The sequence below is a fragment of the Lethenteron reissneri genome, chromosome 5 (assembly GCF_015708825.2).
Source record: "Lethenteron reissneri isolate LAM-NWPU_2019-01 chromosome 5, ASM1570882v1, whole genome shotgun sequence".
Lineage (NCBI taxonomy): Eukaryota > Metazoa > Chordata > Hyperoartia > Petromyzontiformes > Petromyzontidae > Lethenteron > Lethenteron reissneri.
Genome location: NC_083783.1, coordinates 3,409,400 through 3,432,733, shown reverse-complemented (window position 1 = coordinate 3,432,733; position 23,334 = coordinate 3,409,400). Strand labels below are relative to the sequence as shown.

Here is a 23,334-nt window from a genome sequence, read left to right as displayed (position 1 = left end):
TCCAAGATGCAAGTTCTTAAATACAAGTTAAGGGGGAGGAGAGGGGGGGGGGAGCTTATCAGAATGTGGTAGCCAATGAATGGAACGTATCGGGAGGCGGGGGGGGGGGGGGCTAAAAGAGGGCACGAGAGTATGCTCACGAAGCTATATAGTTTATTTTCCAGAACAAAGCTAGCCACAAATGCCGTGCTCAACGAAGTGGGTTATCACGTGGGAATTTATAGCAGCCAAATACTGTGAACGCGTGACGTTGATTCTAAGTGTGGAGGGAAAAACCGGATGAAAAAAAAATCCACGCGACCACGTCGAGATCTCCAAATATACAGCAGGCGCCAGGGTCGGGATCGAACCCACGAACTTGTGACCAGGATACCAGCATCATCAGGCGACAAATCTGTCCGGTTGTAGTTACTGGCAAAACGTCAAAGTACTCGAATTGTAAATGTTGTGGGTTCACTCTCCAACACACCGGGGTGCTGAATTAGTAATGCATTGGCGTGTTTTTGTTTACGTGACAACATTTACTAATGGCTGTGTCGGGTGGTGGCGGGTTTAACGACATATTTATACTAATAGGGGGTTTCCTCTTTTTTCTGGCAACACAACTGACACCTTTTGCAAGGAATCATACTTAAATTAACCACAATACTTGCAGTCAAATGCCAACAAAAACAATACTCTGATAATTTATGCTTTATCAAATTATCAGAGTATTATTTTTTGTTTGCATTTGACTGCAAGTATTGTGGTTAATGTAAGTATGATTCCTTGCAAAAGGTGTCAGTTTTGTTGCCAGAAAAAAGGGGAAAAACCCTATTAGTATATTTTGGTACTGGAAAAGGAGGTCCCATGATGACATATTTATATTTACGCTATTACTGTATGTATATGTGGAGTTTGCGTGTCTCTCCCCCAGTGGTCGCGTGGATTTTTCTCCAGGTCCTCCGGTTTTCCATCCACATTTAGAATCAGCATCACGCGTTTAGAGCATGTGACCGCTACACATCTCCACGTGATAAGCCACATGTGTGGTCAGATCGCTTCTGAAAAAGAGAGCCACAAACACAACTCAGTGATCCTTACTTGGTAAGATAATTAATCTGCTGTTGTCATAGTTTCGTTTCAGTAGCTGGTCACTGCCATTGTACACGACATCTCAGCAAACGGCACCCCGCTCTGGATCGCCACATCGGTCGTGAAAACCCAAGCGTAACGTTCCACGTTTTAGCACAGAAGTCCATGGACTCTCCACCAAAGCATTGGACGCGTTTGCGTGATAACAACCCCCGCGTCTGCACAACTTTGGCCCGCTTTGGTAGAGACATCGCGCAAACCTTGCGACCAGGACACGAAGTTGACAACCCTCCTAGACTCTGAGTGGTGGGAGGAGGGGGGGGGGGGGAAGAAACTCGCAGCAGACAGAGGTTACTGTGTTTCTGTGTCCCCCGATGTCTGTGTTTCCACTCGGCGCGCGACGATTCACGATTCGTAATCGGGGTGCGACGCTTTGGTCGATTCCGAGGGGAGGGGATATTCTTGAGGGCGGAATGAATCAATGATCGATCGATTAATCGATACAATTATGTCTGCGACTGTTGATGAACTTGGGCTCAAGCTCATTGATCTCTGTTCGTGTTCCTGATAAAATCAACCAAAACTAATTCCGCCTGCAGATAAAGACGAATTGAGATGGATGCGCGTTTACTCCTGAAGTCTAAATTCAGATTCTGATTGATAAATATTCTCATCATCAAGCTACACAGTCCATCAATTCTATCGCGCTGTATAGCTTCACATAACTCGAGATTGTATCGATTAACGCCACTTAGCCGATGTAAATTCGCACCGCTACACATCCCTTTCATGCTCGATGTTGTATTCGCACCACCGTGTGTACGAGGCTACACGCGTGGATGTAACCACCGCCAATTATGAAGATTTACATTTCACAGAATCGCACCGCTACAGATGTTGCGCGCTGCTACCGCCCGCAGGGTCTACGGAGTCTACGGAGTAGCAGAGTCTGCGCGTGTGACGGTAGCACCCAGAGGCATCTCCAATCGATGAACTCACAAGGGGCCTCGTTCCTCCTCCTGGGCATCGCACTGTGGAGGGAGCGTGAACAGCGCCCCGTTCCCTGGGCATCTCTCGCCTGCCGCCCTGATCGTGAATCGGCACCGCGCGTCTGTGTGTGTGTGTCTGTGTGTGCGTGCGTGTCTGTGTGTGTGTGTGTGTGCGTGTCTGTGTGTGTGTGCGTGTCTGTGTGTGTGCGTGTCTGTGTGTGTGCGTGTCTGTGTGTGCGTGTCTGTGTGTGTGTGCGCGTCTGTGTGTGTGTGCGCATCTGTGTGTGCGTCTGTGTGTGTGTCTGTGTGTGCGTGTCTGTGTGTGTGTGCGCGTCTGTGTGTGTGCGTGTCTCTGTGTGTGTGCGTGGCTGTGTGTGTGTGTCTGTGTGTGTGCGTGTCTCTGTGTGTGCGTGTCTGTGTGTGCGTGTCTGTGTGTGTGTCTGTGTGTGCGTCTGTGTGTGCACGTCTGTGTGTGTGTCCAGGTATCTGTGTGCGTGTGTATCTTTGCGCGTCTGTGTGTTCAGGCGTCTGTGTGTGTGTGTGTCCACACATCTGTGTGTGTGTGTGTCATAAGTTGGCACAGTAGGGGGCACAGGTGGTGCATCTGGCAGTCATCTCAGTCATCTCAGTCAGTCAACCCACGGCACCTGGGTCTGTCCCGTGACCTCCTGCCAGTGGGCGTTCGACACTCCATGTGGCCTTATAGTGCACGTAGCCTGGCACAAGCGCTTTGGTGACGGGACCGCCACTGAGCGGTGAATGGCGGTTGTTGTTATTGTTGTCCATAAGGTGCTCGCTTACAGCATTTGCCCCATCATTCTGTTCAGGGTGTGTGTGTGTGTCCATGCGTCTGTGTGTGTGTCTTTGTGTGTCCGTGTGAGGAGCGGTGGTGTAGCGGTTAGCACGCTGCGCTATGAATCTCGCTCACGAGCAACATTAGTGACGATTTTCTGAGCCGGTCCTGGACCTCCCCTAGGTCGACTCAGCCTAAAATGAGTACCTTTTGTGGAGTGTAAGCATCGCCACTGGAGAGTAGTGCTGGCCACCCACCCCCTCGTGTGCGCTGCTGGCCTTCATAGGTGCTTGCTTACAGCACTTGCCCCACCAGTCTGTGAAGGCTACACGGGGGGATCTTTGTCTTTGCCTTTTGTCCGTGTGTGTGCCCACGCGTCTGTGTGTGTGTCTGTGTGTGTGTGTGTCTGTGTGTGTGTGTGTCTGTGTGTGTGTCTGTGTGTGTGTGTATGTCTGTCTGTGTGTGTGTCTGTGTGTGTGTGTCTGTGTGTATGTGTATGTGTGTGTCTGTGTGTCTGTGTGTCTGTGTGTGTGTCTGTATGTGTGTGTCTGTGTGTCTGTGTGTCTGTGTGTCTGTGTGTGTGTGGACACCTGTCCACTGGACCTCTGTGAGAAAGAGCCTCAGAGCTCATCAGATTCCTCCCGCAGTCTAAACAAAGATTCGGATGTCTACGTGTGCGCATGTCACCACGCATCTCTGTGTTCGTGCGCGTCTGTGTGTGCGCGTGCGTGCGTGTCTCTACGTGTCTGTGCGTGCGTCCACGGGTGTGTGTGTGCGCGTGCGTGCGCGTGCGAATGTGCGCGTGCGAATGTGCGCGTGTGTGCACCCACGCGGGCCCTACGCACTCACACAGCCCCGCACGCCCACACTTCTCACACTTCTCCGTTTGACAACCGTCGCTGCCACCGCCGTCCTCCGACCGCTCCTGGAATCAAACCGCGTCGACTCAGCAATCGGGAGCGAGCCTCTCGCGAGACGGTGGAGTCTGGCTCGCCTTCGCGTGGCTCGGGGGGGGGGGGGGGGTAACGGTGAGACGCGGACAGGACCGTCACCATCATCATCATCATCACGACAAAGCCTGCAGCCTCCCACGTCCCATCATCGATGCTGTCTGCACCATGCATAATCACTCGCTCGCACACTCGCCCACACGCATCGACGCTCATCATGTACATAACGAGTGTGCAGTGAGCACCACACGAGCACAACAGGTGAACAAGAAGTGACAAGGGGGGGCAGCTCGGCGTCTGGGGTGTGTGGGGGGGGGGGGCTCTGGGCCCCCGAGGGATGGCTTCAGAGGCAGGGGCCACATTGTGTAGAGGCAGGGTGAGGGTTAGTGGTGGCGCCTGAGGCCGATTGGCCAGTGTGTTTCAGGGTTAACGCTCTGGGCTACAAGTCTGGCTGGGCAATGTGGCTGGGGTTAGAGGTAACCACCGTGACGGGTTGCGGACAATGTTTTGCTTCCCCTCGACCCCCACCCCTCCCCCCAATCGCCAAGCAGGGGGTAGTGGTAGGGGGGAAGGGGGAAGCAGGCACCCCCCCTGGACCGGCCCCCCCTTCTCACTCCTTATTCGAGCGAGCGCTCAGCACCACCACGTACCTACTACCGCACTGGGGTCGAACGGGTACTCGAGGATGGATGCGCCGGGGTGCGCCAGGGGGTACGAGTACTCGTACGGGGTGTAGATGAGGCCGCCGCCGCCGCCGCCGCCGTCGCCCGGCGAGGGCACCAGGCCCGCGGGGGGGGCCCCTTGGAAGGGCCGCATGAGCGGCATGAGGGCGGCGGCGGCCGCGGCCGAGGCGGCCGGCGTGGCGGGGGGCGGGGCGTTGGGCCCCCCGGCCTGGGCCGTGCGGAGCGCCGCGGCCGTCATGACGCTCCCGGGGGGCGGGGGAGGCCCCGCGATGAGGCGCGGGGACGGGGCCTGCGCCGCTGCAAGAGAGAAGCCCAGCATGGCCTCTGTGAGGCCGCGGGGGGGGGGGGGGGAGGTGGGGGGAGGGGTGGGGGGTGAGATGTTGGGGGGAGGGGAATGGGGGGGTGAGATGTTGGGGGGAGGGGAATGGGGGGGTGAGATGTTGGGGGGAGGGGTATGGGGGGGTGAGATGTTGGGGGGAGGGGAATGGGGGGGGGGGTGCTGGCAGCATGTGGGTGAGACAGCGCCGTGGGCAGTGGGGGTGGTGGTGGTGGCGTGGGGGTGGCGTGGGGGTGGTGGCGTGGGGGTGGTGGCGTGGGGGTGGTGGCATGGGGGTGGTGGCGTGGGGGTGGTGGCGTGGGGGTGGTGGCGTGGGGGTGGTGGCGTGGGGATGGTGACATGGGGGTGGTGGCGTTGGCGTTCGTGGTTCCGTTATAATTGAGAATCGCGGCGAGATAAGGCGGTCAAGGGTCACGGTCGGGTGTTGGGTTATGATGGAGGTTTTCGGGTTGTTTAGGGTGAGGGTTGGTGAGGGTTGGTGAAGAGGGTTGGTGAGGGTAGGTGAGTGTTGGTGAGGGTTGGTGGGTGAGGGTTGGTGAGGAGGGTTGGTGAGGGTAGGTGAGTGTTGGTGAGGGTTGGTGAGGATGGTTGGTGAGTGATGGTTGTCGTTGTGACCACGGGCGAGCGGGGCAGAGCCACGCGGAACGTTGGCACGGATGCGGTGATGTTAGCAGGCAGCAGGGAGGGGGGTGAGGTGGGAGGGGAGTGAGGTGGAGGGGGGGTGTATGGAGTGGGGGGGATAAAACAGAGAAATAAAAACGAATAAATTAAAAGGTGAGCGGCGAGAGGAGAGAAAGGCCGCATGCAGGCTCCGCGACGCGACCGCCCACTCCTCAACGAGGCCCAGGGCAAAGTTCACGCTGCAGGCGGAACAATAATCAACACACAAACTCATCAACACACAAACTCAACAACACATAAACTCATCAACACACAAACACATCAACACACAAACTCAACAACACACAAACTAAACAACACACAAACTCAACAACACACAAACATATCAACACACAAACTCATCAACACACAAACTCAACAACACACAAACTCATCAACACACAAACTCAACAACACACAAAATCAACAACGGTGGGGGCAGTGGGGGCAGTGGGGGGGGGGGGGGGTCAGCAGAGGGCGCACTGGGACCACCACGGACCCTGCATCTCACAGCCCTCCTCACCGCGCGCTGATGCCAACCACTTGGGGGTTATCACAGCGCGGTGTTCTCACTACTTTTACGAGAGGGGGGCGTCACTTTCGCCGACAAGACATCATCAGTGCGAGAGCCGCCACTCGCCCTGCAAGGGCTGTTGTCACTCTGTGTGGTTTGTCGGGGGCCGCTCTAAATGCCACCTGTCACCACCAGTGGCCCGCGAGCTTTGCGATAAAGAACACTGCTCCGTATTATTATTATTGTTGTTGTTGTTGTCATCCCTACTTGTTTACACAGCAGCTGAAGCCTCGCTAAGTCTCAATCCTGGCTAAGCCCTGCACAGATTCCGCAGTGGCGGTGGGGAGGGGAGGGGACGGGGGCGATATTTGTTACACGGATTCCAGCGGAGCGACGCACGGAGCGCGCCGAGGGCCGCGCGAGGCTCGCCGCTACTCACGGCGAGCCGCGTGCCGCCGTGTCGCAGCCGACCCAGACGTCGCGGCAGCAGGATAATCCCGCGGGTAGCGGTGATATTAGCGTGAGGCTTTGTCCCCCAATCCACACTAATCGCCCCCCCTACCCCAAGCCCACCTCACCACCCCCCTCCCCCCCGCGGTGTGTGTGGCGCCACACGGCGCTGGCACAGTTTTAGTTTTACAGCGTTCGGTGTAAAACGAGGATTTATGCGCGACCACTGGAGAAATGGTGAGAGTGGTTGTGGAGGGGGTGGAGGTTGGGGGGTGGGGGGTGGGGGGGGTGGAGGGGTGGGGGGTGGAGGGGTGGGGGAGGAGGGTGGGTGGTGGAGGGGTTGGGGGGTTGAGGGGTGGGGGGAGTGGGGGGGGGTATTTGGGAGTGGGGAGCAGCAGGGAGGCGCGTGGCTCAAGGCTCACGAATCGCAAACGATCGTCGTGGCGTGAGGAAGATTCCGTCGTTGAGCGGAGGATTTCAACACCGTGGGTGGGAGGTGGGTGGGAGGTAGGGAGGGGAGGAGGTGGTGGGAGGGGGAAGTGGGGGGGGGGGGGGGCTTGGGCGGGGGGGTAGCGGTGGTGAATCAGATAATTGGCAATTAGCGCCGTCAGCGACGATCTGGGCTCGCGAGCTCTAACGGAGCCCATTGCGGTGCTGGGAGAGGGATCGTGCGAGCGCGCCCCGTGCTGATGACTTGGCATGGCCGCTCCCCAGACGCTCTGGCGCGACGCCACTAACGGGAGTGTTGCGTTGACACGAGAGAATGTTTGTGTTTGACGCGGGTGGGTGGGCAGCCAAGGGGGGTGTAGGGAGACGGTGGGGGGCGGGGGGGGGGGGGGGGGCGGGGGAATTTAGGGGGCACTCACGTGATTTGGAGTTGCCGTCCCGGTAGGTGCCGTTGATGATGGCAAGCTCCATGAGCTGCATCTTCTTCAAGTTGTCCTCGCCCTCCGCCTGCGCGACACAAAGACGCGATCAGCACCACAGACAGCGCCCTTCGCCACCCTCACCCTGATCGTGTCAGTACCACGGACAGCGCCCATCGCCACCCTCACCCTGAGCGTGTCAGTACCACGGACAGCGCCCATCGCCACCCTCACCCTGAACGTGTCAGTACCACGGACAGCGCCCATCGCCTGCCTCACCCTGAGCGTGTCAGTACCACGGACAGCGCCCATCGCCTGCCTCACCCTGAGCGTGTCAGTACCACGGACAGCGCCCATCGCCTGCCTCACCCTGATCGTGTCAGTACCACGGACAGCGCCCATCGCCACCCTCACCCTGAGCGTGTCAGTACCACGGACAGCGCCCATCGCCTGCCTCACCCTGAGCGTGTCAGTACCACGGACAGCGCCCATCGCCTGCCTCACCCTGATCGTGTCAGTGCTACGGACAGCGCCCATCGCCACCCTCACCCTGATCGTGTCAGCACCACGGACAGCGCCCATCGCCACCCTCACCCTGATCGTGTCAGCACCACGGACAGCGCCCATCGCCACCCTCACCCTGAGCGTGTCAGTACCACGGACAGCGCCCATCGCCACCCTCACCCTGAGCGTGTCAGTACCACGGACAGCGCCCATCGCCTGCCTCACCCTCAGAACGTGTCAGTACCACGGACAGCGCCCATCGCCTGCCTCACCCTGAGCGTGTCAGCACCACGGACAGCACCCATCGCCTGCCTCACCCTCAGAACGTGTCAGCACCACGGACAGCGACCATAATCTCTGGGTACTGAATGCATCAGTACAATGGGTAGCGGCCATAACTCCCTAGACACCGAGGGCTATAATAGCACCACGGACGGGCGACAGCGACATCTCCCCGCACAGACGGCGTTAGCAGCGTGGTCAGTGACCATAACTCCGTGCGGACTGAGGGTTGTGGCAACAACGCTGTCCATGCTGAGGCTGTCGGCACTCGGCTCGATAGACAGCAGCCGACCTCACGCACCGCTGCAAAGCTCGCCTGCACCACAGACAGTGCCTGAACATTGCATGAGCACTGTGACCCAGGCTACCTTAGTCTATACCTTTACAGGAATACCCTCCACACATTCTATACACAGGCACTAACCCTAACCCGTATGCATTACTTAGAAACACACAAATTTCTGATGTGTGTGGGGATAGAGTGTTGCCCCCTCGCATCAGGCGTAAGGTTTTCTCTGGGTGTTCCACTTTTCGCCTCCCGCGTGTATAATGAACACTCATTCTATGGCTGAAAACTTCTGAAGATAGAAACCCAATGTAGCAGTAAGGACCCTCCTGAAAAAGCGTCATACGAATCAGTGTGGCTCTCCTGGATACATAAGCAAATAAAAAAATATTTGTAAATTTTTATCCCGACCCTCGCTTTCCTGGAAATCACAGACACACGCACAACAAATCCGTCATGACCACCGCATTGCTCGCGCGCAGCCTGTGACTGACTCCTGCTTTCGACCCCGAACCCGACCCCCTAACCCCACAAACAAACACAAAACAAACACAGCGAGCCTTTGTCGATTCACGTGGCGTGTTTATGACTCACGAAGACGCCGCCGTGAGACTTAGGCGCCCACGTCAGCGAATTTGAGAATTAATACGAAGTGGTGGAGCCCACACAATGGTCTCCACCCCTCCCCTTCCCTCCCCACCTCCCCCCCTTTGTAGCGCTAACCGCGTGGTTACGAGGGGGCCACGCGGCTGAGAGGTCCCCTGAGTGATGCACGGGTTCGGCTTAACCAAGAGGAACCTCGCTCAGCGGCGTTTATGGGACATGCTGACGTAGCGCATACGGTGGCGCTCCAGTGCGGTGGGTGGACCACAAGCGATTATGGATGGGGGCCCTCGCAAGATTTAGGGCCGGCCAGGGTGGGAGGGGGGAGAGGAAGATTACAGCCGCAGCAGCCACACCACCCACACAATACTGTACAACACACAAACACACACACAACCACACACACAACACTGTCCACTACACAACCACACACACAATACTGTCCACCACACACACACAACACTGTACACCACACAACCACACACACAATACTATCCATCACACAAACACTCACACAATAGTAGCCACAACACAAACACCCGCACAATACTATCCACCACACCATCACACAATCACCCACACCACCACACAACCACCCGCCCTATAATATCCACTACACCACCACACAACCACTCATGCCACAACACAGCCACCCACACCACACTATCCACAACCCCACCTCACTCCACGCCACCTCAAATAATGTAATTCAATGCACGGATGTAGGAGGCACTTTGTACGATTGAATCTGCCATGGTAAATGTTGGAGGGTTAGACTCTGTACAAGAGACAATTAAGGTGAGACTCCTACGCAATGAGATTTTTTTTTTCTTTAATGAAATGATTTTTTAATTTTACGAATGCTCAGCAGAAACGTGCTCCCCTCGGGAGCAATTCACGTGATGCATTAATTAGAGAGAGAGAGAGATGGGGGAATGCCCTGAGCAGGGTTGCTCAGCTACCCGTGTACAGCCTCCCTGTGCCCCCCCTCTCCCCCCACGTACAACCCCTCTAAGCCCCCGCCCCCCACAACGTAGTGCCCCCCACGGCACCCACAAAGACGGTGGTGGTCACTGAATTGCGCGGCGCTTTCAGACGCGCTTCTGCGGCCGTCTGGAACGCTCTTCCTGCCGATATTAGGACGCAACTCTAGCTATGGGGCTGTTAAATCATCATCTATATTGACGTACGCTGTGAAAGAAATTCAACATACAGTACACACAACACCGTCTTCGATACTAACCGTATGACTACTTCAGCTGAACCCTCCCGTAAGTCACGTGACTCTAGTGCCCCCCCCCCCAATCGGAGACCCCTCCCCTCTTCCCACCCCCTGTCAAAACAGACGATGATCAATAGTCAACGGTCACTCACCCCCCCCCCAACTCCAGCACCGCTCACCCTCAAGCGAGTACCTGGTGCTGTGTGAAAGCACACATCTGCAACGGGGGAGACAAAGGCGGCCGGGAGCGCTTGCTGGACACTCCCCGTCCCCCACCAAGGATCGTGGGCCATCGTTGACCTGCATGGATGTGCTACTCACGAACTGCACTTGCCCCGACAGCCCGTTGAAGGCTATACGGGGGATCTTTGTCTGTGTGCGTGCTCACGGCGGGGAGCAGCGGTGCAACGGTTAGCGCGCTACGGCGACCCGGGTTCGATTCGTGCTCACGGTCACGGACCACCAGTGACGATTGTCTGAACCGTTTCTGGGCTACCCCTAGGTCGGCTCAGCCTCAAATGAGTACCTGGTGCGGTGTGTCAAATTATCGGCACTGGGGGGGGGGGGGCGGGGGACAAATGCGGCCGGGCGTGGTGCCGGCCACCCACCCCCTCGTGTTGCCGTGCCGGCCTTCGTAGGTGCTGCTCGCTAACAGCACTTGCCCCAACTGTCTGCCACAGGCTATACGGGGGACCTTTGTGGTGTCTGTGTTCTCACCGCGGGCACGAGCAGCTTCTTGAGCTCGGCGACGGCGCGCTGGAGCTTGGCGTCGGCGCGGTTCTGAGTGTCCTCCACCGTGACCAGCACGTGCAGCTCCTCGCTCAGGTGCTCCCAGTTGGGCTTGCCGCGGTTCTGCTCCTCCTGCGCGCGGCGCACACAGGCAAAGAGCCCCGTGTAGTCTTAACAGGCGGTAGGGGCAAGTGCGGTTAGCGAGCAAACACACACACACCGACACATACACACAAAGACATATAGACACACACACCGACACACACACAAAGACATATAGACACACACATACCGACACACACATATAGACATACACACCGACACACCGATAGACACGCACATAGACATATAGACACACACAAAGACAAAGATATCCCGTATTGTCTCAGCAGACTGTTGTTGGGACAAGTGCTGTTAGCGAGCAAACACACACACAAAGATCCCCCGAATAGCCTTAACGGGCTGTAGGGGCAAGTGCTGTTAGCGAGCACCTATGAAGGCCGGCACGGCACACGAGGGGGTGGGTGGCCAGCACCACGCCCGACCGCCTTTGTCTCCCCAGTGGCAATGAATTTGCACACTGTCACCAGATACTCATTTGAGGCTGAGTCGATCTAGGGGAGGCCCAGGACCGGTTCAGATAATCATCACTGGCGGAGGCCGTGAGCGGGAATTGAACTCGGGTCGCTGGGTTTGTGGTACACAATTCGCTAACCACTACACCGCTGCTCTCCACACACACAGACAAAAGACAAAAACACACACTCAGACACACAGACACACACACCGACTCACACGCCCAGCCGCGCGCACGTACGCTTCATGTGACAGCCGCGCGCGTCGCTGTGCTCTCAAACCTGTCTCTGCCGCTGCTCAACCCGTCCCACGCGAGAGAGAGAGAGAGAGAGGAGAGATGGATAGAGATAGGGAGAGAGAGAGAGATCAGAGAGAAGAGAGAGACTTTTGACTTTTAGACAAGTTTTATTGCCGCCAGCAGCAAAAGCACTGGAGGCGATTTCGATTTGAAACACAAAAAAATATCACCAGCAAACAAATGAAAATTAATGCTACAAATCGACGCGCTGTGGCGCTGAAAGCACCGCGCACAACACAATAGAAAAGTCACGTGGTGGTGGTGGTGGTCATCGCGCACGCCACGGTGACGAGCGAGCGCTTCAGAAGGTGAACACCACGAGGGTGCCGTCCACGCTGGTGCAGAGAGGGGCTTTTCCGGCTCCCCAGCGTTCGAAGAAGACGTAAGAGAGAGAGGGGAGAGAGAGGAGAGAGATACGGAAGAGAGAGGGGAGAGAGAGGGGAGAGAGACGGGAGGGAGAGAGAGGGGAGAGAGACGGGAGAGAGAGACGGGAGGTAGCGCGATATTTGATTAAGCGCGGCGCGTTCTCAAGAGAGGTGGATAAAACCTCGGGTCTAATTTGCCCCTCGCTCTCCCTCGCTCTGTCTCACACAAAGACAAAGCCCCCCTGCGTAGTCTTCAAAGGCTGTTGGGGCAAGTGCTGTTAGCGAGCACCTATGAAGGCCGAACAGATAGCACTCACACGCACACACACATAACACGCACACACAGATACATGTACCCACGCCCAAACACCCAGATGCCTTCTACTCACACCCAGACACATACCCATTGCACCCTGACACTCACACACACACCCAGACACATACCCATTGCACCCTGACACTCACACCCATACACCCAGACACATACCCATTGCACCCTGACATAAACACACATACACCCAGACACATACCCATTGCACCCTGACACTCACACACACACCCAGACACATACCCATTGCACCCTGACACACACCCCCATACACCCAGACACATACCCATTGCACCCTGACACACACACCCAGACACCCAGACACATACCCATTGCACCCTGACACACACACCCATACACCCAGACACATACCCATTGCACCCTGACACACACACCCAGACACCCAGACACATACCCATTGCACCCTGACACACACACCCATACACCCAGACACATACCCATTGCACCCTGACACACACACCCATACACCCAGACACGTACCCATTGCACCCTGACACTCACACACATACACCCAGACACATACCCATTGCACCCTGACATACACACCCATACACCCAGACACATACCCATTGCACCCTGACACTCACACCCATACACCCAGACACATACCCATTGCACCCTGACACACACCCCCATACACCCAGACACATACCCATTGCACCCTGACACACACACCCAGACACCCAGACACATACCCATTGCACCCTGACACACACACCCATACACCCAGACACATACCCATTGCACCCTGACACACACACCCATACACCCAGACACATACCCATTGCACCCTGACACTCACACATACACCCAGACACATACCCATTGCACCCTGACACTCACACACATACACCCAGACACATACCCATTGCACCCTCACACTCACACCCATACACCCAGACACATACCCATTGCACCCTGACACACACACCCATACACCCAGACACAGCCATCAGACCCTGACAGTCACACCCATACACCCAGACACATACCCATTGCACCCTGACACACACACCCATACACCCAGACACACACCCATCAAACCCTGACACACACACATACACCCAGACACACACCCATCAGACCCTGACACTCACACCCATACACCCAGACACATACCCATTGCACCCTGATACACACACACATATACCCAGACACATACCCATTGCACCCTGACACATACACACATACACCCAGACACATACCCATTGCACCCTGACACTCACACCCATACACCCATACACCCAGACACATACCCATTGCACCCTGACACACACACCCATACACCCAGACACATACCCATTGCACCCTGACACTCACACATACACCCAGACACATACCCATTGCACCCTGACACTCACACACATACACCCAGACACATACCCATTGCACCCTCACACTCACACCCATACACCCAGACACATACCCATTGCACCCTGACACACACACCCATACACCCAGACACAGCCATCAGACCCTGACAGCCACACCCATACACCCAGACACATACCCATTGCACCCTGACACACACACCCATACACCCAGACACACACCCATCAAACCCTGACACACACCCATACACCCAGACACACACCCATCAGGCCCTGACACTCACACCCATACACCCAGACACACACCCATCAGGCCCTGACACACACACCTATACACCCAGACACACACCCATCAGGCCCTGACACTCACACCCATACACCCATACACAGCCATCAGACCCTGACACTCACACCCATACACCCAGACACAGCCATCAGACCCTGACACACACACCCATACACCCAGACACAGCCATCAGACCCTGACACACACACCTATACACCCAGACACACACCCATCAGACCCTGACACTCACACCCATACACCCAGACACAGCCATCAGACCCTGACACACACACCCATACACCCAGACACACACCCATCAGACCCTGACACTCACACCCAGATGCATTCTACTCACACCCAGGACACCGCGAGCCTCCCCTAAACACCAAACCCCGTGGTATTAAATGTGTATGAGACCCTTTCCGCAGCGCTGCGGGGAGAGGCGACGGCTAATGGGCAATTTACACCGAGACTCGGAGCCTTCTAACCGGGCCCTTTGATGCACGGGTCACACAGTCACCACCACCACCACAACCACCACCACCACCGTCTCTGCTGCTGGAGCGGGCGTCTTGATTAGCCGTCAGAGCAGCGATCTCGCTCCAAATTAATTATTCAGCTAAAGAAAATTCCAGAATGGCCATTATGCGAAATGCATGCGTCTCTAAGTGGAGCGGTGTGTGGGTGTGTATCTGTGTCTATGAAGATAAAGATACATATCTCCCGTGTAGCCTTAACAGACTGTAGGGGCAAGAGCTGCGAGCGAGTGCCTATGAAGGCCAGCACGGCACACGAGGGGGTGGGTGATCGGCACTACGCCCGACCGCCTTTGTCTCCCCAGTGGCGATATTTACACACCGCACCGGGTACTCATTTGAGGCTGAGTCGACCTAGGGGAGGCCCAGGACCGGTTCAGAAAATCGTCACTGGTGTTGGCAGTGAGCGGCAATCGAACCCGGGTCGCCAGGTTCGTAGCGCAGCGTGCTAACCGCTACACTACCGCTCCACACACACACTCACACACACACTCTCTCACTCACACACACTCACTCACACACTCACACACCCACTCACTCACACACTCACTCACACTCACACACCCACTCACTCACACAACAACAACAACCGCCATTCGCCACTAAGTGGCGGTGACGTCACCATGACGCTTGTGCCAGGCCATGTGCACCTTGAGGCATCGTGAAGTGTCGAACGCCCGCTGGCAGGAGGTTACGGGGCAAACCCAGGTGCCACGGGTCGATTAACTGAGATGAGTGGCTGATGCACCACCTGTGCCCCCTACTGTGCCAACTGGCTGTGCTTTAGACACCCGGCGCTCCGCTCGTTGTTGTGAGCGTCGCTCCTCCGCCCTCCGTTGTTGTTGGAGGGCGACTGCCTCCAACTGCCCAGTAGCGTCCTTCACGAGCCTCCTCCACAGAGGCCGATCTTGACACCGCTGGTACCAGTCATCGGCAAGTCCATTCAGCTCCGCTACCTCCTGTACCACGTCACTCCATCTCTTCTCTAGCCCGTGCCGCGCCCGTTTAGCCCCCTCGATCCGGCCGAACAAAAACTGTTTAGGAATGCGGTGGCTGGGCATGCGGGCTACATGACCCAGCCAACGCAGCCTTGCCTGCCGGAGGAGCTCACCGATGGGACTTTGCCCAAATCTTTCAAGGATTTGTGAGCTCCTCACACAATCCAGCCTGGTTAAACCCAGGATGGATCGTAGGCAGGCCAGCCACACAACAACAACAACAACCGCCATTCGCCACTAAGTGGCGGTGACGTCACCACGATGCTTGTGCCAGGCCAAGTGCACCTTGAGGCCACGTGAAGTGTCGAACGCCCGCTGGCAGGCGGTCACGGGGCAGACCCAGGTGCCACGGGTCGACTGACCGAGATGACCGAGATGACTGGCTGATGCACCACCTGTGCCCCCTACTGTACCAACTTGCTGTGCTTTAGCCACCCGGCGCTCCGCTCGTTGTTGTGAGCATCGCTCCTCCGCCCTCCGTTGTTGTTGGAGGGCGACTGCCTCCAACTGCCCAGTAGCGTCCTTCACGAGCCTCCTCCACTGAGGCCGATCTTGACACCGCTGGTATCAGTCATCGGCAAGTCCACTCAGCTCCACGTCCTCCTGTACCACATCACTCCATCTCTTCTCTAGCCCGTGCCGCGCCCATCTAGCCCCCTCGATCCGGCCGAACAAAAGCTGTTTAGGCATGCGGTGGCTGGGCATGCGGGCTACATGACCCAGCCAACGCAGCCTTGCCTGCCGGAGGAGCTCACTGATGGGACTTTGTCCAGATCTTTCAAGGATTTGTGAGCTCCTCACACAATCCAGCCTGGTTAAACCCAGGATGGATCGTAGGCAGGCCAGCCTAAATGTTTCCAACCGGCGAAGATGCTCCACTAGGGGGGTCCACGTTTCGCAAGCGTAGAGAAGGGAGGGAATGACCGTGGCCGAGAAGACCTGAAGCTTCGTGCGGAGCGACAGACCAGGTAGCTTCCACACAGCGTTACGCAACCGATGAAAAGATATTGCCGCTCGACTGATTCGGAGTGAGCCAGCCACACACACACTCACTCACACACACTCACTCACACTCACTCACACTCTCTCACACTCACACACTCTCACACTCTCACATACTCTTACACACTCACACACACTCACACACACTCTCACACCCACTCACTCACACACTCTCACACTCACTCACTCACTCATACACGCACACACTCTCACACACACACTCACACACTCACACACACTCACACACACTCACCCACTCACTCACTCTCACACACTCGCACACACTCACACACACTCACACACTCTCACACACTCTCACACACTCTCACACACACACTCACACACTCTCACACACTCGCACACACTCGCACACACTCACACACTCACACACACTCACACAATCTCACACACTCTCACACACTCACACACACACTCACACACACTCACACACTCACACCACACGGAAGCGCCTTCAACTATTCTCTGTTGGCAATCGCCGCCAGGGCGAGGGCCGCCGCCAAATCCCTCTCAGTGCCCCGGCTACGGCTCACAGTCTTCAATTTTTCATTTTTTAAATCTCCACCTTCCAACAAAACTTCTCTAAATCCAGATAAACATTCACTCACACAGCCGCGTCTGCCAGCCCGAAACCCCCGGCAAAGAGAGAGAGGGGTGGGGGTGATGGGGTCTGTGTGGTGATGGGGGGGGGGGTGAGGGGGGGGGGGCAACCCTGCCGCGTCCGTCAAAATGCTCGGGCTGTGACGAGGGGAAAATGCCACGCGGGCTACAATAACGCCGCTCCGCTGTCAATCACGGGGCCTCCTCCACCTCCTCCTCCTCCACCTCCTCCTCTATCTCCTCCTGATCCTTCTCGCCGCGCTGTCCCGAGTGCTGGTTCAAGACCTCGGGCCACGTGTCTCGCACGAGTGCCAGCGAGCGAGGGAGGGGAGGGAGGCGAGGGAGGGGAGGGAGGGGAGGGAGGGGAGGGGGGAGGGAGGGAGGGAGGGGAGGGAGGCGAGGGAGGGGAGGGAGGCGAGGGAAGGGAGGGAGGGGAGGGAGGGGAGGGAGGGGAGGGAGGGGAGGGAGGGAGGCGAGGGAAGGGAGGGGAGGGAGGGGTGTGAGCGAGTCCGCGGCCCTCTCCGTCAACGAAGAGTCAGCCCAGTGGCGGGGAATCATCTCACTCTACTCCCCTCCACGCACTCTCCTGCCTCTCCCCTCTCATCTCACTCTACTCCCCTGTACGCACTCTCCTACCTCTCCCCTCTCATCTCACTCTACTCCCCTCCACGCACTCTCCTGCCTCTCCCCTCTCATCTCACTCTACTCCCCTCCACGCACTCTCCTGCCTCTCCCCTCTCATCTCACTCTCCTCCCCTCCACGCACTCCCCTACCTCCCCCCTCTCATCCCCCTCCACTCCCCTCTCATCCCACTCCACTCCCTCTCATCTCACTCCAATCCCCTCCACGCACTCCCCTACCTCTCCCCGCTCATCTCACTCTACTCCCCTCCACGCACTCTCCCACCTCTCCCCTCTCATCTCACTCTACTCCCCTCCACGCACTCTCCTACCTCTCCCCTCTCATCTCACTCTACTCCCCTCACGCACTCTCCTGCCTCTCCCCTCTCATCTCAACTCTACTCCCCTCCACGCACTCTCCTGCCTCTGCCCTCTCATCTCACTCTACTCCCCTCACGCACTCCCCTACCTCCCCCCTCTCATCCCCCTCCACTCCCCTCTCATCCCACTCCACTCCCCTCTCATCTCACTCCACTCCCCTCCACGCACTCCCCTACCTCTCCCCGCTCATCTCACTCTACTCCCCTCCACGCACTCTCCCACCTCTCCCCTCTCATCTCACTCTACTCCCCTCCACGCACTCTCCTACCTCTCCCCTCTCATCTCACTCTACTCCCCTCCACGCACTCCCCTGCCTCTCCCCTCTCATCTCACTCTCCTCCCCTCCACGCACTCTCCTGCCTCTCCCCTCTCATCTTACTCTACTCCCCTCCACGCACTCTCCTACCTCTGCCCTCTCATCTCACTCTACTCCCCTCCACGCACTCCCCTACCTCCCCCCTCTCATCTCACTCTACTCCCCTCCACACACTCTCCTGCCTCTCCCCTCTCATCTCACTCTACTCCCCTCCACGCACTCTCCTGCCTCTCCCCTCTCATCTCACTCTACTCCCCTCCACACACTCTCCTACCTCTCCCCTCTCATCTCACTTTACTCCCCTCCACGCACTCTCCTGCCTCTCCACTCTCATCTCACTCTACCCCCCTTCACAGTGATCACGATCTCCGTGATCTTTGCGCCCCGTGACCCCGTGATCCCGTGACCCCACGGCCCCCGTACCTTCTTGCGGTCCCGCATGGAGCTCTTGCCCCGAACCATGATCTTGCAGCCCGTCTCCGCCTCCAGCTGCTTCGCCGTGAGGCCGCGAGGTCCCAGGATCCTCCCCACGAAGTTGAACTGCAACGCAACGGGCAGGCCGCGTCAGACGAGTGCGGGCGTTCAACTGAGAAATTCACCATCTCGCTCGCTCGCTCGCTCACTCACTCACTGACTGGCTCGCTCACTCACTGGCTCACTCACTGACTCACTCACTCACTCACCGACTCACTCGCTCACTCACTCACTGGCTCACTCACTCACGGATGCAGTCCCTAACTCACCAACTCGCTCACTCACTCATTGACTCGCTCACTCACTGGCTCGCTCACTCATTGGCTCACTCACTCACGGATGCAGTCCCTAACTCACCGACTCACTCACTCACTCATGGATGCACTCACTCACTGATTCACTCACCGGCTCACTCACTCACTCATGGATGCACTCACTCACTCATTCACTCACCGGCTCAATCACTCACTCATGGATTCACTCACGCACTCACTAACTGATTCACTCACCGGCTCACTCACTCACTCATGGATGCACTCACTAACTGATTCACTCACCGGCTCACTCACTCACTCATGGATGCACTCACTCACTCATTCACTCACCGGCTCACGAACTCACGGATGCATTCCCTAACTCACCGACTCACTCACTCACTCATTGGCTCACTCACTCACTCACTCGCTCACTCGCTCACTGATTCACTCACCGTCCCCCGAGCTCACTGGACTCACTCACCAACTTCGACACGGGCATATTAGACTTTGCCATTCAACTTCTGCCACGGGAGTTGCTATGTGCACAGAGCTGCCCTCTTGCTCCGTGTTGACAGAGTGTGGGGGTGGGGGTGTGGGGGGGGTGAGATATTGCGATGTGATGAGCAGACGGGGGGGGTGGTCTGACCCCCCCTCATCCCCGATGTTTGCTCTGTGGGGGTTCAGAGGCCTCTGCCGGCCCCTTTGCCGGCCCCACGGAGGCGGCATTGGCTGTAATCCTCGCTTCGCCGGCACGGCACGACAACATCAAACACTGGGGGGGGGGGGGGGGGGGTGTCTCTGCACGACTCCTGAGGAACGGTGGCTGCCAAGTCTCCCTTCGTCTCCCTGTGTCTCCCTGTGTCTCCCTCCGTCTCCCTGTGTCTCCCTCCGTCTCCCTGTGTCTCCCTGTGTCTCCCTCCGTCTCCCTGTGTCTCCCTCCGTCTCCCTGTGTCTCCCTGTGTCTCCCTCCGTCTCCCTGTGTCTCCCTTCGTCTCCCTGTGTCTCCCTCCGTCTCCTGTGCTTTTCTGTGTCTCCCTCCATCTCCCGCCATCTCTAAAACCTCTCACACATCTCTAACACCTCTCCCATCATCTCCCACCGTCAGTCTCACCCCCCCCCCCGCCACTGCATAGGTGCTCGCTATCCACACGCCCCAACAGCCTATGTCGGCTATACGGGGGGGGCGGCGGGACCTTTGTCTTTGTGTGTGCACACGTGTGTGTGTGTGAGTGTCTATGTACTGCGTGTGTCATTGCGTCTGTGGGAGAGGTAGTAGTTGGCTGGGCTGCGCTACCATCATGCGGCAACCCGAGATCGATTCCAGCTCAGGGCCAACACCCAGTGATGATCATTACTTGAACCGGTCCTGGGCCTCCCCTAGGTCGACTGAGTACCTGGTGAGGTGTGTGGAACATCGCCGCTAGGGAGACAAAGGCGGCCGGGCGTGGTGCTGGTCACCCACCCCCTCGTGTGCTGTGCCAAGACACAAGGACAAATGCAAAGATTCCCCGTATAGCCTTAACAGACTGTTGGGGCAAGTGCTGTTAGCGAGCACCTGTGAAGGCCGACACGGCATGCAAGGGGGTGGGTGGCCAGCAGCACGCCCGGCCGCCTTTGTCTCCCTAGTAGCGATGTTTACACACCACACAACAGGTACTCATTTGAGGCTGAGTCGACCTAGGGGAGGGCCATGACCGGTTCAGATAATAATCGTCATCAATGTTGGCCGTGAGCGGGAATCGAACTCGGGTCGCTGGGTTCGTAGCGCAGCGCGCTAACCGCTACACACCCACTCTTCACACACACACACACCACCCCTACCCACATAGACCCACACACAAACCTACACACACACACCCCTACACACACACAGACCCCTACACACACACACCCCTACACACACACACCCCTACACACACACACCCCTACACACACACACACCTACACACACACATCTCCCTACACACACACACACACACTCTTACACACACACACACACTCCTACACACACACACACACACCTACACACACACACAACCATCAGCAGCAGCAGCCACGGGCAGAGACAACCGCCGTTGCGGGCGGCAGTTGCCGTGGAAACTGACATCCAGTTTCCATGGCACAGACAGCAGCCCCCTGCACCACTCCCTGCACCACCCCCCTGCACCACTCACTGCATCCTACCCCACCCACTGCACCACTCCCCGCGTCACTCCCCCCCCTCCCTGTACCACTCCCTCAACTCCCCTTGCACCACTCACCTCTACCCCTGCACCACTCCCTCCACTTCCCTGCACCCACTCCTGCCCCAATACCATGCACCCACTCCTGCACCACTCCCTTCACTCCCTGCACCACTCCCTGCACCACTCCCTGCACCAACTCCCTCCACTCACCTGCACCACTCCCTGCACTACTCCCTGCACCACCTCCCTGCACACACTCCCTCACTCCCGTGTAACCACTCCCTGCACCACTCCCTGCAACCACTCCCTGCACCACCTCCCTGCCACCACTCCCGTCACTCCACTTGCCACACTCCCTGCACCTACTCCCTGCACCACTCCCTCACTCCCTGCAACCACTCCCTGGCACACTCCCTGCACCACTCCCTGCACCACGTCCCTGCACCCACTCCCTCACTCCCTGCACCACTCCCTGCACCACTCCCTGCACCACTCCCTGCACCACTCCCTGCACCACTCCCCCACTCCCTGCACCATCCCTGCACCACTCCCTGCACCACTCCCCACTCCCTGCACACTCCCTGCACCACTCCCTGCACCACTCCCTCACTCCCTGCCCACTCCCTGCACCACTCCTGCACCACTCCCTCACACCTGCACCACTCCCTGCACCACTCCCTGCACCACTCCCTCACTCCCTGCACCACTCCCTGCACACTCCCTGCACCATCCTCCCACTCCCTGCACCACTCCCTTGCACCACTCCCTGCACCACACCCTCACTCCCTGCACCACCTCCCTCACTCCCTGCACTCCCTGCACCATCCCTGCACCACTCCTCACTCCCTGCACCACCCTCACTCCCTGCACCACTCCCTGCACCACCCCACTCCCTGCACCACTCCCTGACCACTCCCTGCACCACTCCCTCACTCCCTGCACCACTCCCTGCACCACTCCCTGTACCACCCTGCACCACCTCACTCCCTGCACCACTCCCTCACTCCCTGCACCACTCCCTCACTCCCTGCACCACTCCCTGCACCACTCCCCCCCTCCCTGCACCACTCCCTGCACCACTCCCTGCACCACTCCCTGCACCATCCCTCACTCCCTGCACCACTCTCACCCCCCTGCACACTCCCCACTGCACCACTCCCTGCACCACTCCTCCACTCCCTGCACCACTCCCTGCACCACTCCCTCACTCCCTGCACCACTCCTCCACCCCCTGCACCACTCCCTGCACCACTCCCCCACCCCTGCACCACTCCCTGCACCACTCCCTCACTCCCTGCACCACTCCTCCACCCCCTGCACCACTCCCTGCACCACTCCCTCACATCCCTGCCACTCCCCCACCCCCTGCACCACTCCCTGCACCTCCTCACTCCCTGCACCACTCCCTGCACCACTCCCGCACTCCTGCACCACTCCTCCACTCCCTGCACCCACTCCTGCACCACTCCTCCACTCCCGCAACCACTCCTCCACTCCCTGCACCACTCCCTCAATCCCTGCACCACACCCTGCACCACTCCCTCACTCCCGTGCACCACTCCCTGCACCACTCCCCCACTCCCTGCACCACTCCCTGCACCATCCCTGCACCACTCCCTGCACCACTCCCTGCCCCATCCCCCACTCCCGGCACCACCCTCCACTCCCTGCACCACTCCTCCACTCCCTGCACCACTCCCTGCACCCACTCCCTGCACCACTCCCCACTCCCTGCACCACTCCCTGCACCACTCCCTCACTCCTGCACCAATCTCACTCCTGCACCCACTCTCACTCC

At 57.9% G+C, this 23,334-nt stretch overlaps 1 protein-coding gene across 2 annotated transcripts in view; it reads right to left on the bottom strand.

The window, feature by feature from the left end:
* QKI (QKI, KH domain containing RNA binding) overlaps nucleotides 1–23,334 on the bottom strand; it is a 100,435-nt gene that overhangs the window by 11,034 nt on the left and 66,067 nt on the right. Inside the window, exons 1-5 of one of the 2 annotated variants that reach the window (XM_061566948.1) lie at nucleotides 19,803–19,834; nucleotides 19,043–19,159; nucleotides 10,931–11,074; nucleotides 7,317–7,404; nucleotides 4,457–4,813 (exon numbers count right to left, since the gene is read on the bottom strand). In XM_061566948.1, coding sequence (XP_061422932.1) covers nucleotides 4,457–4,813; nucleotides 7,317–7,404; nucleotides 10,931–11,074; nucleotides 19,043–19,081 — 628 coding nt within the window. In that variant the 5' untranslated portion in view covers nucleotides 19,082–19,159; nucleotides 19,803–19,834. Of the gene's footprint in view, nucleotides 1–4,456; nucleotides 4,814–7,316; nucleotides 7,405–10,930; nucleotides 11,075–19,042; nucleotides 19,160–19,802; nucleotides 19,835–23,334 lie in introns of those variants that run through there. The other variant, XM_061566938.1, reaches the window with a different exon arrangement.